The sequence below is a fragment of the Dromiciops gliroides genome, chromosome 3 (genome assembly GCF_019393635.1).
Source record: "Dromiciops gliroides isolate mDroGli1 chromosome 3, mDroGli1.pri, whole genome shotgun sequence".
NCBI classification, from domain to species: Eukaryota; Metazoa; Chordata; class Mammalia; order Microbiotheria; family Microbiotheriidae; genus Dromiciops; species Dromiciops gliroides.
Genome location: NC_057863.1, coordinates 177,873,634 through 177,891,955, shown reverse-complemented (window position 1 = coordinate 177,891,955; position 18,322 = coordinate 177,873,634). Strand labels below are relative to the sequence as shown.

Sequence of the window (18,322 nt, the reverse complement as noted above, 5' to 3'; positions counted from 1 at the left end):
TAAACAGTAAACAGCTGAGATAGCCCTCAAAAATTTTTGCTGAAGACAGAGAAAAGACGATTTGGTAAGGCCAAAAAAAGGAAGGAAAGTTTGACCAGGAATCAGGGGTACAAGAAAAGGGTCAGGGGGCCAACTGTCTGGTAGCCTTTTCTGTAGAAAATTCAGTGTAGATCATTGAGAATCTGATGTCTCTATCCAGGGGACAGATAGAATTAACACTGAATGTGGTTCTGGTTAATGTGGTTTTACATTATATGATTACTGTCCTAGTAGTTATCATTGTCAGATCAGCTGACACCACTATCCACATGGGGAGCAAAGGATAGACTCAATACAGATTCAGCATGCGTAAAGGGAACTTCTTGAGCACCCCATAAATAAGAGGAAAGGCCTTCCGGCCCTCAGGGGCTGTTCTTTTCCAGAGAAAGATATGACTGTTGAGATTGAGCTCCTCTCCCTTCCAAAGCTGACCTTTATTCTCTTGGCCCAACTCGGTCCAGTGACTTTCATTTTGCAGTTTCCACATTTGCCTCTCAAAAGCCCACAGGAACTGCACTTACAGTATGTGCTGCTTCTTACCTTTCCAGCCATTGCTCTGTGACCCAGTGACACAGGACTCCTCGCAATCTTTGCACAAGACTCCTGATGACAGGCATTTTGCTGGTGACTGTACCTCATACCTCCAAGTGTTCCCCCTCCTCACCTCTACCTCCTGGTTTCCTGCAAATCTCAGCTAAAAACCTACCTTCTGAAGAAGCTTTTCCTGAGACCCCTTACTATAGTGCCTTCCCTCCCTTGATTATTATTTCCACTTTATCCTATCAGACTGTGAGCTCATTGAGGGCAGGAGCTGGGCTTGTAGGGTTTGGTTTTGCTCTGGTTTGGTTTTTTGCCTTTGTTTGTATCCTCAGAACTTTGCACTTTGCCACTGGGACATTTTGAGGAATTAAAGGAGCCAGTTTCTGTTCCTTCTCCCATAATCCTTAGCATGGCTTGCATGTCTGGGGAAAGGCTCTTGTTATAGCTATGGGTTCAGTGAAGAGCTACCTCCTTTTCTCTTCACCACAACTTGTAGCCTGTTCCTGACCCTGGGGAATCCCAACCAAGGAGGCCTCTCCTGAAAACTGGCTTGGAGCCCAAGACTATCTCATGCCTTCTTTTAGGCCAGCTCCTTGTTCCAGTCAAGTCAAGTTAATACATTGTTATTAAGCATCTACTATGTACTAGGCACTAGGCTAAGCACTAGGGATACAAAGACAGGCAAAAATCAGCTCCTGCCCTCAATGAACTCACAGTCTAATGGGGGAGACAATCTGCAAACAACTATGGGCAAGCAAGATATATGCCAGATAAATAAGAGAGGATCTCAGATGTAAGGCACTAAAATTAAGGACTGGGAAAGACCTCTTGCAGAAGGTGGGACTTTAGTTGGTACTTGAAGGAGCCAGGGAGGCTAGAAGGTAGAGATGAGTGGAAAGTATATTCCAGGCATGGGAGACAGGCAGGGGAAAAGGCCTGCAATTGGGAGGTAGAGTGCCTTGTGCAAAAAACAGCAGGGAGGATCGGGGAGACTTGGGTATGTTTGTACACAGAAAGGATAGGGAGAAACTGAAGAGTAGGGCAGCTAGGTGCCATGTAGAAAGAGCACGGGGCCTAGAGTTAAGAAGACTCATCTTCCTGAGTTCAAATCTGGCCTCAGACACTTACTAACTGTGTGACCCTGGGCAAGTCACTTAACCCCATTTGCCTTGTTTTCCTCATCTGTAAAATGAGCTAGAGAAAGACATGACAAAACATTCCAGTATTTTTTTTTAAGGCAATGGGGGTCAAGTGACTTGCCCACGGTCACACAGCTAGTAAGTGTCAAGTGTCTGAGGCCAGATTTGAACTCAGGTACTCCTGAATCCAGGGCCGGTGCTTTAACCACTGCGCCATCTAGCTGCCCCCAACATTCCAGTATTTTTGCCAAGAAAACCCTGGGGTCAGGAAGAGTTGGACACAGATGAAAATGCCCAAACAGCAGCAATAAGAACATGTATAATCGATAACACATTGCTTACCTTCTCAGTGAGTAGGGGAGGGAAGGAAGGGAGAGAATTCAGAACTCAAATTTTTTAATAAATGAATATTAAAGAGAAATCAATAATGGTTTTAAATAAAGAAGAGAATAGAAGTAGTAGAAGGAACAATCTGCTGGAAAAGATGGAATGAAATGGGATTCCTTGTGCCAGTAGAGGGGCTGGCCTTGGCGAGGAGCAGGTTCACTTCTTCATGTGAAAGAGGACACAGCAGCAGAAACCATCTTAGTGATGTGAAATGAGAAGGAGGGGGTGAGAGAGTTTTTGGCAAATGACCTCAGTTTTTCCAGTGAAATATAAGGCAAGGTTCTCAGCCAAGAAGGAAACTGTGGGGTGGTTCGAGAAGGGTTGAAGAGGTTTGGAATTGGCACCACGGTGAGTGGAGCAGTGGATCAATTAGAGAGGTATAGAGCCTCAGTGAGGACTCAGTTGAAGTTATATAATTTAGAAGGCATCTAATGTGTTTTTTTCTTCTCTCTCTCTCTCTCTCTCTCTCTCCTTTTTTTTTTTTTTGTGGGGTCAAGTGTCTGTTTGAGGCTGGATTTGAACTCAGGTCCTCCTGAATCCAGGGCCAGTACTTTATCCACTGCGCCACCCAGCTGCACCCACTAATGTGTTGTTAGTGGAAGGAAACCTGGATGTGAAACCAGCCTACTTGATGGGTTCAAGATCCACCTCTGACACATACTTGCCCATGTTCCCACTCAAAATGCTTTGCTTCTTAAAGTTTCCTCTCTCAGTTTCCTCATCTGTAAAATGGTAGTGTCCTCCTGGATGCTCTCCTCTCTGGGGTTTTTTATTTATACACCTCTCTCCTTTTAGACACCTCTCCATAGCTTCTCAATTTCCTTCACTGGAATACATATCATATACCCCCCCATATATGGGTGTACCCCAAGGTTCTGTCCTAGGTCATCTTCTCTTTCTGTTCCTTCTTTCCTGATGACCTCATCAGATCACGTGGCTTAGGCTTTATACGGCTCCCAGATCTGTATTTCCGGTCCTCATCTCTCTCCTGAGCCCGACCCTCACATCAGTAATAGCCATTTCAAACCGAACAACAAACATTCAGATTGGACATTTCAAACTGGATGTTCCACGGTCATCTTAAACTCTGTTTCAAAGAGTTCAGAATCCAGCTCATCATCTTCCCCCCTCAAAACCACCCTTTTTCAGAATTTTTCTATTTTTTGACAAGGGAACCATCATTCTTCCAGGTTTGGAACCCTGGCATTATCTTTCACGTTTCACTTCTCTTTACCCGTCATATCCAATCATTTGTCAGGTTTTTCTCTTTCTATCTCCACAACTTCTCTCTCATTTGTTCCCATCTCTAAATCCAAACCTATTCAAACACAACCCTAGCTAAAGTTCCAATTGCCTCTTGCTTAGACTTTTGCAGTGGCCTCAAGTCTCTTCACTCTCTAGTTCATTTTACACAGTGGATTCCCCTTAAGAGCAGATGTATCTCTGTCACTCCCCTACTCAATAAACTCCAGTGGCTCCTTATTATTCCAGGGATCACATAGAAACTTCTCTGGCTGTCACTTCTAGACATTAGTGCACAGTCCTCCCTTGAATATACCTGGCTTTCTTACTGCTACTCATATACCCCACCTGATTACCCATCTTCATGCCTTGGAATTAGCTCTTCTTCATGTTTGGAATGCAGTAGTGCATCTCACCTTGTAGAATCCTTTGTCTCTTCAAAGCCTTTCTTGATTGCCCTCAGCTGCTTGTGCCTTCCCCTTGAAAATCACCTTGGAGCTAGTTTAGTATACATATGTGTGTGTGTGTATACACACATACTCACATGTATGTATGTGTGTATATATGCATGCATACATACATGTACTGTGCGTGTGCGTGTGTTTGTATGTATGCATATGTGTGTATTATTGTTTTGTCCTTTGTTCCTGAAGAGGACCATGACATTGGGGTGATGTCATGACTTGCACTGAATTGGATTTAAGTGAGGGAGGGCTGTGCAAGGTCACCAACCTCACACTCTCCTCCAGAGCCATCTGGGTCCAGTGGCAAAATATATATCAGGATGACTGGAGATGGCCCCAGGTGCTTAAGGCAGTTAGGGTTAAATGACTTGACCGGGGTCACATAGCTAGTGTCTGAAGTGAGATTTTAACTCAGGCCCTCCCAACTTCAGGACCAATGTTCTATCTGCTACACCACCTAGCTGCATGTGTGTTTGTGTGTGTGTTTGTGCATGCTTGCACGTCTCCCAGTAGAATGTTTGCTTCATGAGAACGGGATTGTTTCTTTTTTATCACTAGATCCCACTCTTAGCATTTTTTTTTTATTTTTGCTGAAACTATGCAGTCTCTTTGTTTTTTTTTTTATGAGATATTTTATTTTTCCGTTACATGTAATGATACACTCTTAGCATTTTGTAAATTACAAAGGATGGTTTAAATATGAACTGTTATTATTAATCTAACATCCAGGTCTGCAATCTGCAAAGGACAAACTTTTAAGTTTTATCTTCATTATTAAATTTTCTCCATCACTTTCTGGAGTCTAGACAGTCAACCAACAATAAATCAAGCCTGGTTTGTCGTGTTGTTTGCTTATTTCCATTTGACAATTGGCTTTCTTTCTTTCTTTCTTTCTTTCTTTCTTTCTTTCTTTGGGGGGCAGGGTGGGGAAATGAGGGTTAAGTGACTTGTCCAGGGTCACACAGCTAGTAAGTGTCAAGTGTCTAAGGCTGGATTTGAACTCAAGTCCTCCTAAATCCAGGGCCGGTGCTTTATCCACTGCACCACCTAGCTGCCCCCTGACAATTGGCTTTTGACAACCAGAGCACCCTTGCAGGGAAACTTTCCTTTCTTGTCTCTGGAAAATAGAGGGCTATCTCTTCAGAAGGTCTAAATTCACCCTGTTTGGGAAGGGTCAGTCTAATTTGTTTGTTTTCCTAGTACATTTCTTCTCATCCATCACATTCTCCTATTCATTTAAAACTTTTTCTGATTCCCATTGCCTCTTCAGAAGCTTTTTCTTTCATATTTACTTCTCTCACCCTGTCTAGAAATTCTCCATCCTCTCTGTTAAACTGATGAAAGCAATTTGCAGCCTCCCCAGAATTTACAACTGAAATTGAATTGTCCATTGTTCAGAAAATTCATGCATGGTTCCAGCCTTCCTGTTATGAAGAAAGACAGCAGTGGCATCTTTCTTGTAGGTATCTGATAAACAGGACAGGGCAATGAGTGCATTTCTGAGAACATACTTTATTTTAAAGTACCCGTGCTCCCCCCAGTGGTCATTTTAAAAAGCAGTTATTGAAGTCTTATTTGACTTCAAGACCACAATGTTAGGTTTTTGTGGAGGATTGGAGAGAGTCTTCCATGTATTTCTTCCTTTAATTTTGTCACATTTATGTTAAAGGTGTGTCCCACGGTGCTAGGTTTTTTTTGTTGTTGTTTTTTGTTTTTTTAGTGAGGCAATTGGGGTTAAGTGACTTGCCCAGGGTCACACAGCTAATAAGTGTTAAGTGTCTGAGGTCACATTTGAACTCAGGTACTCCTGACTCCAGGGCCGGTGCTCTATCCACTGCGCCACCTAGCTGCCCCAAGAGTTTTGTTTTAAAAAGTTGAACGAACAAAGGAGATGTGTTAAGGTTAGGAGGGGGCTATTGTGAGCCCAAAGAGTACTGGATTTGGAGTCTGGGTTTTAATTTCAGCTCTGCCAGACACAATATACTTAAAATTCTTTGGGCTTCATCTTTCTCATCCGTAAAGAGAGAGAACTTTGTAAGGTACCGTATAACTCTGAAATCCTCTGATTTTTACGATTAAGTTCAATGATATTAAAATTGTTATTATTTTTTTTAATTGTTATTATTATTATTATTATTATTTTTCTATCCATATGTTCTTTCCATCAAAGATTACTATAGCCCTGCAATGATGGGTCTGAAAACAGATCAGGAAGTTCTTGGTGAGCTTGTGAAAATGAAAATCCCAGCTGTGGCAAACTTAATGGACCGACATAATGTCATGTGGACCTTAGTTGTCTCCCGTTGGTTTATTTGTTTATTTATTGATATCCTCCCAGTAGAGGTAAGGACTTAAATGCATTTCACGATGACATTTCCTTAGCACTTTTCAAATCCTCAAATATATATGTCTTTCTTAATATAATTAAGTAATCTATTTTTCCAATTTTGTTTTTCTATAGACGGTACTCCGAATTTGGGATTGTTTATTCTATGAGGGTTCAAAAGTTATCTTTCGTGTGGCCTTAACATTAATTAAACAACACCAATCCTCTATTTTGGAAGCCACTAATTTCCCAGACGTATGTGAAAAATTTAAGCAGGTCACAAAGGGGCCATTTGTCACTGAATGTCATACATTCATGCAGGTAAGCTGTTTGTCTCATCCTTAACCCAAAAAGAGGAGAAGCTATAGTAGTAGAGGTACTTTGCAAATCATGTGCTAGACCAGAACTGGGTAAACTACAGCTCATAGGCCTAATCCAGCTAATCTGCCTATTTTTGTTTGGCCCATAAGCTAAGAATGGTTTTTATATTTTTAAAAACTTGTTGACCCCTATGCTACTAAAAATAATAACTTAAATTACACTCTACTTGTATTTCATCAATGCTTTATTCAGGGACCACTGATAAGCTATGTAGACTTTTGCTTCCTTTCCTCATTCTGTTGCAGCATGTCCTCTAGGACTTTAGGTAAAATTGGTGAAGTGTATGAAGATTTGGGTGTTATCATATTATAGAGACAAACAACAGTTCTGATTAACTCAATGACCAGTCCCAATTTTGTGACCCATAATGAAATAGGCTACCCACTTCCTTAAAGAGAGAGGATGGACTTGGGGTACAGAATGAGACAAATTATTTTTTGAAAGGGCCAATATATATTTGTTTTGTTTGACTATGCATATTTGTTATTTTTAATTAAGGGATTAATTAATAGTTTGGGAGCTTTTCCCTTTTTTAAATAGATGAAACAAGTGAAAGGGAAAACTATCTTCAAGCTTAAGGCACTGATGTTTTCTGAGCTAGTTCTGGGGGTGTGGAAGTTTTTGGTGCTTCCAAAGTGGTGTGATCTGAGGAAAAGTGTGGTCACTGCAGTCCTGGTCTGCACTCAGGTCCTTACCAAGGAAGGGCCCCTGATCTTTTGGGACTGCAATTGATCTGTTTCTCGGGGTCCCAGACCCCAGTGACCAAAAGTTGATATTGCTCCTTAGGACTTCCATTTCCTCTTAACTGAAGGTAAACTTCTCTTCCCTTGAACTATGACCCAGAAGTGGTTATAGGCAGTGGAGTTGCCAGGCAGCATCTGGTCCTGTACCCAGACCCAGCTCAGCTGAGTGCTTCCTTTATTCCGCCATCTTGGCTCTTCCCCTGGAAGTTCGTCCTCTGACATGGATTTGTACAGTTTCTTCATTCCTACCTCATGGGAAATTATGAGCTCTACCTTTATGAAGGGGATGGAGGCAGTGGGAGGGAAGGGATGCTGCAGAGAGAAAACTAACAGGAAGACTTATTTATTATATCACATCTTTCAAAAGTCTTGGGAAGGACAAAAGCAAAGGTGGTTAAAATTGTTGACTAGATTTCAGTGGATTTAATTTTGTCCTTTTTCTTATAGAATATTGAGAATTTACAATATTGCTAAGTTACCATCACAGATCCAGTACCATCAGTTAAAAAACCAAATCAGGGGGCAGCTAGATGGTGCAGTGGTTAAAGCACCGGCCCTGGATTCAGGAGTACCTGAGTTCAAATCCGGCCTCAGACACTTGACATTTACAAGCTGTGTGACCGTGGGCAAGTCACTTAACCCCCATTGCCTAAAAAAATAAAATAAAATAATACTTTGTTTTAAAAAAACAAAACAAAACAAAAAAAAACAAATCAAAAAGATCAACGATAGGGAGGGGGATGGGAGAAGGCTTGGAGCAGCTGGGACCATGGAAACTCTGCCTAGGGGCCTGGCGTCATGGAAATCTTCCTGACCTGATTCTTTGGAGTAATCCAACTCTATTCAGGACACTTTTTGTCCAAGGGAAGATTGGATTCCTAGCTGAAGAAAAGAAAAAAAAAAATCTTAGTAGCTTTTTAAAGGTGTGTTTAAGAGAGATAAATACTGTGATATTTCAAGGACCAGGATTTTATGGGTGTTGGTGCTCCCACACAAATGCAGAATGCAATATTCTTCCTGCCTTAGGAGGCAATCTTAGAGAAATTCTGTAGCCACTTAAAAGATATATCACAATGCTAATGAGATGAACAAAGTAGAATACATATAGGATATGGGGACACGAGTAGTTGTTAAGCAAGATGCAAACTTTAACACACTGTCAGCTGCAGGGCCTATTAAAGGACTATTTAGAGTAAGTTAGCACAGGTTCCAAGTTCTCTAGGGGGCTTACATAAGTGTTCTCAGGTTAATTTTGGCTTCCAGATGGCCGATCAAAACATTTTGTAGTTTCATAAAGGAGAAAGTTAAGATGACAGATTGACCAGTTTGTGCTGGGGGACAAGGAAATTGTGAAGACCCTATGGATGTTTCAGTTCCTTCTGCTTCTTCCTTAACAGTGGCACTGTGAGTGAAAGCTAATACCACCAGTCTTTTTAGTTGCCTTAGGAGTTGGCATTCATCCTATAAGGCCAGTTTCCTTGGCAGGGAAAACGTAACAGAAGTGAAGGGACTCTGGACTTCCTTGGTAGCATTCAGCATCACCAGTGGCTTCAATTTTAGTAGGACTCTCCCTCTAGTATTTGTCTTTAATTCTGTCCTTTAATGCAGTACTCAGAATTTTTATTGGGTTTCTCAGAATACATGTGTATTTAAGGAAAGAGTCTGACAAAAGATGGAGTTAGTTAATGTTGGAAGGGTGATGGAAAGATGGGCACACTACTGTGCCAGTTGGTGAAGATGTGAATTAGTTCCACTGTTCTGGAGAAGTAATAAGGAATTATCCTAAGAAAGTGACTAAGGGGGCAGCTAGGTGGCGCAGTAGATAAAGCACCGGCCCTGGATTCAGGAGGACCTGAGTTCATATTATTTTTTTTTTCCAGTTACATGTAAGGGTAGTTTTCAACATTCATTTTCATAAGATTTAGAGTTCCAACTGGCAATTAATGTCTTAAAATGGTAAATTTCCAATAATCCAAGTCTCATATGAATTTAACAACTGAGGATAATTTGATAGCAAAAATGTGAATTAAGTTTGTTCCTTGAGCCAATTCTGATAAGTTTAATGTCTTTGAGCCTTTTCTGATGAGTGTAAAATTCATTTACTGCTCTGCTCCTCCCCCATATCTTCCCCAACTCCATAAGCCTTTTCCTGAGAAACAATGAATATGAAGCATACAGAGAAATATGGGAAGACTTTATATGAACTGAAGTAAAGTGAAATAACCAAGAGTCAGGAAATCCTTCTCCCACTAAGTGAATAAAGCACTTACTACAAGGGTACATAATTTTGTGGGATCACTATCCCACTATAACTTGGTAGATAATTTGAATTAAGGTAAGTTAGTTTTTAAACAACAGATATAATCAGTCCATCTGTAGTCCCATGCTCAAAGTTGTTCCATCTAGGTTAGGGCCTGGTTGTGCCTTGATAGCATAGCCTTTGGGAACCAGGGTTGTCTGCATGCCACAGTGAGAACTCAGGGGAGGAAATTAGTGCAAGAAATATAGTACAAACAAAAAAAAACCAAGAAAATACAAGCCTAAATTATTGAAATATGAGTTCATTTAAAGAACACATTTTTTTGTGCTATAAGAAATGACAAGCAGGATGATTTCCGAAAGGCCTGGAAAAGACTTGTATGAACTGATATATAGTGAAGTGAGCAAATCCAAGAAAACATTGTGGACAGAGACAGCAATATTGTTTGATGAAGAACTGTGAATGACTTAACTATTCTCAGCAATACAATGGTCTAAGACAATCCCAAAAGACTAATGGTGAAGCATACTATCCACCTCCAAAGAAAGAACTAAATATTGATGGAACACAGACTGAAGCATGCTCTTTTTCACTTTCTTTCATTTTTTCCTTTTGAGTTTTCTTATATAAAATGACCAATATGGTAATGTTTTACATAATTGCACATGTGTAACCTGTATCTGATTGCTTACTGCCTCAGGGAGGGGGAGGGGAGAGAGGGAGGAAGGGATAAAAATTGGAACTCAAAACTTTAAATAAAAATGCTTATTTAAAAAGTCAGTTACTATAATAAAAATGCCATGAAAATAAAATTATAAAAAATTTAAAATAACACATTTCTGATTTCATTCAGTTTGCCAGCAATTACTGCTTAAATTTTAAATCATATATAGTGTAGTGATGGTAAGGACAAAACTCTTCATCCTCAGGACAGGGTTGTCCCTCTATGGGCACCAGGTCTCCCATTCTCCCTTCTCTTTTTTTTTTTCTTTTTTTTTAGTGAGGCAATTGGGGTTAAGTGACTTGCCCAGGGTCACACAGCTAGTTAAGTGTTAAGTGTCTGAGGCCGGATTTGAACTCAGGGACTCCTGACTCCAGGGCCGGTGCTCTATCCACTGTGCCACCTGGCTGCCCTCTCCCTTCTCTTTTAAAGATCTTTCAAAAAGAAGCCATGTGTTCTTCTGTGTTGGAGGAAAACAGAAAATAAGACTGCCTTTTTAAGTTTCAAGACTCATTGGGAGATAGAATGCAAAGAGTAGGTCCAACTTCTATAGGAGGCAAGTGGGACAGATTCACCATGAGTGAGTCATTATCCATAGAGTAGAAGGAAGGAGTTCCCTCAGATACCCAAAGAAAATGTGTGTGAAGAGGGAGCTGTACAATCTGAGGGTTAAAAAAATGCCAGAAAATTTCAAAAAGTTAAGGCCAGTCTCACATGAAAGCACGAAAGAGATTCTATCCTTTGAGATCCATTGCACAGACCAAATAATGAAGAACTGGTTGACTAAAGAGAAAAGAAAAGAATAAATACTCTCTGCTAGAAGAGAGTTGAATTCAGGATTGCAGTGGACCTGGGTGAAAACAGTAGCAATAAGACCCATGTGACCTACCAAGAACTACAGGGGAGCAGGGATTGAAGGAAAACTTCTGGCTAAAGACCCACATGGGAATTTGGAGGGGAACAAATGAAAGGGTGATGGAAGAGAGTATGGTTGTGCAGGAGCAAAGCCCTCTCTTTTGGATTTGGGGCCGACAAAATTGTAAATGATGGAAACTTTGTAGTTTTCTGGAAAGATAGTGGCCCATAAGAGGATGGATCTAATTGACTCTGCCTATGGTCTTGGGTAAAAGTCTTTTCCATATACTTCACTGTTTAACTAGAATTATTCTGTGTTTAGAAGGTTTGTTAACCTGAATGCTTGTAAGGGAAGTTGGAGGCTACCCTTGGTGGATTGCTGGATACTGAAGCTTCCAGGTTTCACTTTTTCAGGGCAACAAGTCAGAGAACTAAGTAGTTCCAAAGTATATCTGGTCCTTCATGCCAGGAGGAATCCTCTGACACTAGTATTGCTTAGAGTTATAATTTGAATGGATTTATATGCAATATTACATCTGTAAATTATAAGTACATATACTATAATTATCAGAAAGGGCTCTAATATCCTTCATTATTCCTGTAAGAATAGTTGAGTACTAGAGCTTAGAATGAGCTGAGGCTAGTAAGGAATGTTGACCTGCAAAAGAGTAGCCAAGGCAGGAATCCCAGACCAAAGGAAAACGTACAATTCTTTCACTCTGAACCAACAGAGCTTTCCAGCTGGCTGATAGGAGCTAAGTCCAGCAGCAATCTACTGCTGCTCAGACTGAAATCCAGGTCAGGAACTTGCAGAGCTCAGATCAGGAGAATAATTGAGATTTTGCTCTTGATTAGACTGCTTTGAGAACCCTGAAAGCTTGAAGGTTTCCAACCTGTCACAGAAATTCTAGAATGACACAACATTCAGTGCACAAAGAAAGCAGCAATAGGACCAGTCTAGATCTTCCCTCCAGAAATGCAGCAGTGCCTAACCCTAACATCAAACCCAAAGTCAGAAAGTTGGCTGGAAGAATGCAAAAATTAAAAAAGAATTACACCATAAATAGCTATTATGGTAGCAGGAGAAATTCACAAGAACAATTCACAACTCCAAAAGATCTGCAAGCAAAGCCTCAGAGAAAAACACACCTTGAGCACAAACTCACCTAGAATTCCTGGAAGAGATGAAGCAAAAGTTTATAAAGAGTTCATTTTTTTTTTTATAAATGCTTGAGGAAAAAAATGGAAAAGAAATGAGAGCTATGGAAGAAAGAATTGGAAAGGGAATGAATGACTTGGCAAAATATATTTAAAATCTTACCCAAGCAACAATTTCCCTGAAAATTAGAATGGACCAAATTAGAAGCCAATGACTCCATGAGGCAATAAGGAATATGAAAACAAGTCAAGAGATTGAAAGAAATAAAATAAAATGTAAGGTATCTCACCACAAAAATGACTGACCTGGAAAACAGAAAAAGGAGGAAAAAATTAAGAATTATTGGACTACCTGAAAACCATGATCAAAAATAGAGCTTAAATGTCATATTTCAGGAAATTTTTAAAGAAAATTGTGGATATTTCTTAGAACAAGAGGACAAAATAGAAATAAAAAGAATCCACTGGTCACCCCCAGAAAGAAACCCTGAAAAGAAAACATCCCAAGAACATCATTGCCAAAATCCAGAGTTTCTAAATTAAAGAAACATTACTGTAAGCATCCAGGAAAAAAAAAAATTCAAGTACTGTGGACCCACAGTATAATCATACATGATTTAGCAGCCACTACCATAAAGAAATGAATAACTTAGAATACAATATTCCAGAAGGCAAAAGCTACAGGCTTATAGCCAGAACTAACTTAGTCTTCAAGATTGAGTATAATGCTGGAGGGAAAACATGGATTTTAATGAAATAGAAGACTTCCAAACATTCCTGATGAAAAGATGAGTTACATGGAAACTTTGAGGTTCAAAGACAGGAATTAAGAGAATCATAAAAAGGTGACCATGAGTGAATAATGATAAAGGGCAGACTACTTTCATTCTAATATGGAGAGAGGTTACATGTGAACCATCTTGAACACTGTCATCAGAGTCATAGAGAGAGTTAAATGATGAAGGGCTTTCAGTTCATTTTATGCAAGGGTCATTTGGAGAAACTGGTGATATTTAGCCTGAAGATGTGAAAGTGGAGTAAGGATGAGGCAAGACATAATAGCTATGTTCAAGTATTTGAAGGACTGTCATGTGGAAAAGGATTTACACTTGTCTTGCTTGTCCTCATGGGACAGAATTAGGAGTAATAGGTAAAAGTTGCAGAGGCAAATTTAGGTTTTGTTATTATTATTATTTTTTTTTTTGCAGGGCAATGAGGGTTAAGTGACTTGCCCAGGGTCACACAGCTAGTAAGTGTTGTGTCTGTGGCCAGATTTGAACTCAGGTCCTCCTGAATCCAGGGCTGGTACTCTATCCACTGCGCCACCTAGCTGTCCCTTATTATTATTATTTTTTAAAAGCTTCCTAGCCATTAAGAGCCATCTAGAAGTGGAATAAAGTAGGAAGCCTTGGAAAGAAGAACTCCCCCTCATTGGAAGTCTTTAGGCTTGAACTGGCTGACCACTTGTCAAATGTATTGTAAGCAGGATACTTTTTGGGGGTATGGATTGAAGTTGGTAGCTCACTAAGGGCCCTTCCAACTCTGATTCTGTGATTCTGTGTCTCTACTGCTTAGCAGAATGCCTAGCACATAGTAAAAATGTAATGTCTATCTATCTGTCTTTCCTCCCTCTCTCTCCTCCCCCCCCCTCTCCTCCCCCCCCCCATCCTCCCAAATTGATACTTTTCCCCCTTCGGATCATGCAATTAACTCTTTTTCATTGGTCAGGAGTTTTATTTTGCTCTTGTCATTCAAAGCTTGTAGTTTGGAAAAGCAGTCCTGAAGAACAGGTTTGGTGAAAAAATACCTGCTATGTTTTGATGTTGTAGGGGAATATGTAGCATAATACTCCATTTGTTCAGCTCTTGTCTTTCAATTTCAGAATTGTTTTAACACAGATTAATCTGGTTTTGCCCTTAAAAGAGAAATGTTGGCTGTCCACTTTTCATTTCATTTTGGGACTTCTTTCAGGAATTGACCAGTGGATTATTTCTAATTTCATTTTGTCCTCTGGCTCTAATAGATCAGTTTTCCTTATATGAGGCAGCTAGGTGTCACAATGGAGAAAAGTGTTGGACTTGGGGGTCAGGAAGACCTGAGACTGAATCCTGCCTTAGATACTCACTTGCCATGTGATTTTGGACAAGTCAATGAACTTTTGATTGCTTTTTTTTTTTTTTTTTTGGCATGGGGCAATGAGGGTTAAGTGACTTGCCCAAGGTCACACAGCTAGTAAGTGTCAAGTGTCTGATGCCGGATTTGAACTCAGGTCCTCCTGAATCCAGGGCTGGTGCTCTATCTGCTGCGCCACCTAGCTGTCCCAAGTCAATGAACTTTTTAAAAAAAGTCTTAGTTTCCTCCTCTGTAAAGTGGGAATATTAACATCATCTGTCTACCTTTCGCAACTTTTAATGTATTATAGAAAGTTTAATAAATATATTTAAATAGAAATAAAATTTTATTTCACATGTAAATAAATATAAAATATTTTAAACAAACATATAAATTTGTGGTGTTTTGTATATATCACTGTGTGTCTTGACCTGTTTTCTAGGTCACTTGTTTTTGATAGTTTCTATTTTTTTTTTCAATCTTTTATGGTTTTGTTTTCTCATAAAATTACTGCTTTCTGTTTGGGTCATTCTAGTTTTCAGGGAAACCTATCCTGGGGTAAAGATTACCACCTTCCGTTCTAACCTATTAATTCTACTTACCGTTCTTTCTTCCCTAGTTGTTATTTCATTCAGTATTACATTTTCTCTCTCACTTTCTTTCTTTCTTTCTTTTTTTTTTTTTTGGTGGGGCAGTGGGATTTAAGTGACTTGCCCAGGGTCACACAGCTATTAATTGTCAAGTGTCTGATGCCGGATTTTGAACTCAGGTCCTCCTGAATCCAATCCTACTTTATCCACTGTGCCACCTAGCTGTCCCCTCTCACTTCATTTCTACCAGATACTCTAGTAGTCTCTAGGGCCAGAACATTCTTTTCTCTGAGGCTTTCCTTGGACTTATTTGGAGTTACTCTCTTCCCCTTATTTTAACTTCGTGGGCTTCTCTCAATGCATAGTATTTCTTCATTGTTGAGTCTTTCTCTTCTGTTTGCTCTATCTTCTGCTCAGTTTGTGGGTGGGGCATTCTGCTTAGGTCATACTCTGCTTCCTCTTCTCAAACATACTCCCTGCCCTCTGGCCATCAGCCTCTTTTCCCTATCACACAACCTTGTACTCAGCCTCTACATCCCCTGGCTCTGAGAGCTGAATTTTGATCTTGTCTTGTTAGGAATCATGTCTCAGGGCCATTTCTTGGCACTCTCCCCTCCATGCCACTGTATGTGTATCCCTTCTTTCCCCCTTTCCAGCTCCCCTTTATGTCCCTTCCTGTCCTTTCCTATTAAAAGTGAGAGGGCAAGGGGCAGCTAGGTGGCACAGTGGATAGAGCACCAGCCCTAGATTCAGGAGGACCTGAGTTCAAATCCAGGATCAAACACTTATCACTTACTAGCTGCGTGACCCTGGGCAAGTCACTTAACCCCAACTGCCCTGCCCCAAAACAAAAAAAGTGAGAGGGTAAGAACTGCTTTGTTAAGCTCCATAAGTTAAAAAAATAAAATTAAATTAAAAAAAAAAAAAGAACTGCTTTGCTTCTGACTATTCCCAACCCTTAGCAGTGCCTGGAATATAGTGCTTAATAAATGCTTTATCTATCTACTCTTGGATGGTGCGGGCAAGCCTCACTTGATGGCAAGCCCTAGATGTCGTAGCTAAGACTGGGACTAGCCTTCTGCAAGTATTCCTGGGTTTCAGGAGTATGATGGCCTGACTGACCCTCAAGGGCACAGATAGACAGGCCAGCCCCCTGGGCAAAGAGCCGTGGAATAGATGCGGGTGAGCTGGGGAAGCTAAGGGAGGCTGCACCCTCAGCCTTTGAGAAGAAGCAGGTCTTAAAAGAACACAACCCTTGTTTATCTGTTTATCCAACTGTGCAGGACTTTGGGGGCTTTCACAAAGAAATCAAAAAAAAAGGCCAACTCCTCTAAAGCCCCCCCCCCCCAAAGAAAAAAGAATTAAAAAATTCGTAGATTTTTGATTCAGCCGCCAACTTGTTTAACTTAGAATTTGGCTTTGGCCCCTCCCTTCTCCATCTCCTCTTTGCATTGTGCTAAACCCAGAATTGGCTCCATCTCTTGCTGTGACTCCGAAAGGTCCCAATCAGATGTTGCCCTGAAAGCAAATCTCCTGCAAGACCCCAAGTACTTTACTTCTCAGTTGCTGCCCTGGCATTTCCTCTTGCTGTGGATACAGATGGTGAAGGCTTCCTGGGCCTGGCTCTGGTAGCTCTGTCTTGTTATGGATCTGACTTAAGCACTCCACCAGTCTTTTTGTTCTGGGCAGGATGGTGAAACTTACAGCTATTTCCCTTTTGGTATCTTTAATATTATTCCTTTTGCTGCATTTTTCGAGGGGTATTTGTGGTGGAGCTGTGCTCCTCTAGGTCCTGACATATTGTTACCTTCCCACAATTTCTTATCAAGTCAATGACAGTACAATGATCACTGTTTTACTTTTGTAAAGTATTTTGAGTAAAGAGAGTGCTTTTTGTAAGATTTAATTGTGTATACTTTTGATACTATTACTAATACACAGAAGTTCATCAATTCCTCCAATAAACATTTATTAAATGCCTTCCATGTGCTATGGTGGGATTAAAAGTTGGGGGGGGGTTGTTTTGTTTTGTTTTTTAAGTTTTTTTTTAATGGAATAGTCTCTGTCCTGCATGAGGTGACTGTATTTGTGAGAAGGCCTTCTACATATTAGGTTTAGAATAATGGAGGAAAAGAAAAAATACAGAAAAAAAATGCCCTAGGAAAACAGGAAAAAAAAACAAGATTATTTTGTCTTTAGTAAATGAGTTATAAGTATATGGTCTCATGCTCAGGTTTTCATCTCATTTAGATGCTGTTAAAGTCACATTTATAGAAACCACTTAGTAAATTGTAATTGTCTATTTCAACTTAGGGAACAGTTTTCAGAATGGATAGGGATTTTAATGGATTTGTGTTCTTGCCATTTGGGGTACTCCCTCTATCAGTACAACTGCTATGTCAACCCACCCAAGCCTTCTCATCTTGGTTGAATCTTCTGTTTCTATAAATTCTGCACCCAGTAACAGTGGTAGGTTAAAAACTTGCAAACCATTTCCCTAATTAGTTTTCTCTGTTCCAGAAAATATTTACAGAACCTGGAAGTTTGTCCACAGCCACCATCACCAAGCTTCGAAAGAGCTGTAGAGAAAAGCTACTTGCTCAGGGATAAACCAACCATCTCTTCAACTCCACATTCCTCCTGCACTTGCACTGGCTTAGAGCTGTCTCTTCCACAGTGGATCTGACCAAGTTTTCACTGCTTTTGTGGGTATAAATATAAAAAATATAAAACTCTCTCACTAAACTTTGATAATGATTTTTTTAAGTGATTAAAAAATCATGTCATTCTGTTTTCCACTTAGAATGTGAGCTTACACGTTAATTTCTGAAGAGAAATATTTTTATCTGGGGCATTAATTATAATAATATGAAATTAAAATATCTGTACACATTGTATAAGTATTTGTACCTGAATAAAGTATGTCAACTCATGTGGTTCCTTCTTTGTGACTGAACACAACCAACAAGCTTTCAAAAGATTTGGATCCAGGGGTAGCTAGGTGGCACAGTGGATAAAGTACCGGCCCTGGATTCAGGAGGACCTGAGTTCAAATCTAGCCTCAGACACTTGGCACTTACTAGCTGTGTGACCTTGGGTAAGTCACTTTAACCCTCATTGCCCCGCAAAAAAAAAAAATTTGGATCCTTGTAAAGTCCCATAAACAAGGATACAACAGTGAATTAGGCCCATCTGCTCCCATAGGGTGAAATTCAAATGTTTATTTCTATAATCTACAAATAATTTTGTCTGCCTTTTGCTTCTAGCTTTGTTTAGTTTTTCTGTGGTCAGGCATTTATCTGTGTAATAGCAATGCCAATTCTGAATGTAATCTCCATTCAGTCTCTAAATTGCCCAGAAAGCTA

At 40.1% G+C, this 18,322-nt stretch overlaps 1 protein-coding gene across 1 annotated transcript in view; it reads left to right on the top strand.

Moving 5' to 3' along the window:
* The window catches only part of GRTP1 (growth hormone regulated TBC protein 1), a 68,885-nt gene extending 51,014 nt beyond the window's left edge, over positions 1 to 17,871 (top strand). The window contains exons 6-8 of the mRNA XM_043999210.1: positions 5,982 to 6,154; positions 6,273 to 6,458; positions 17,478 to 17,871. Of these exons, the coding sequence (XP_043855145.1) occupies positions 5,982 to 6,154; positions 6,273 to 6,458; positions 17,478 to 17,567 (449 nt within the window). The 3' untranslated portion in view covers positions 17,568 to 17,871. The remainder of the gene's footprint in view (positions 1 to 5,981; positions 6,155 to 6,272; positions 6,459 to 17,477) is intronic.
* Positions 17,872 to 18,322: the final 451 nt, after the last annotated feature.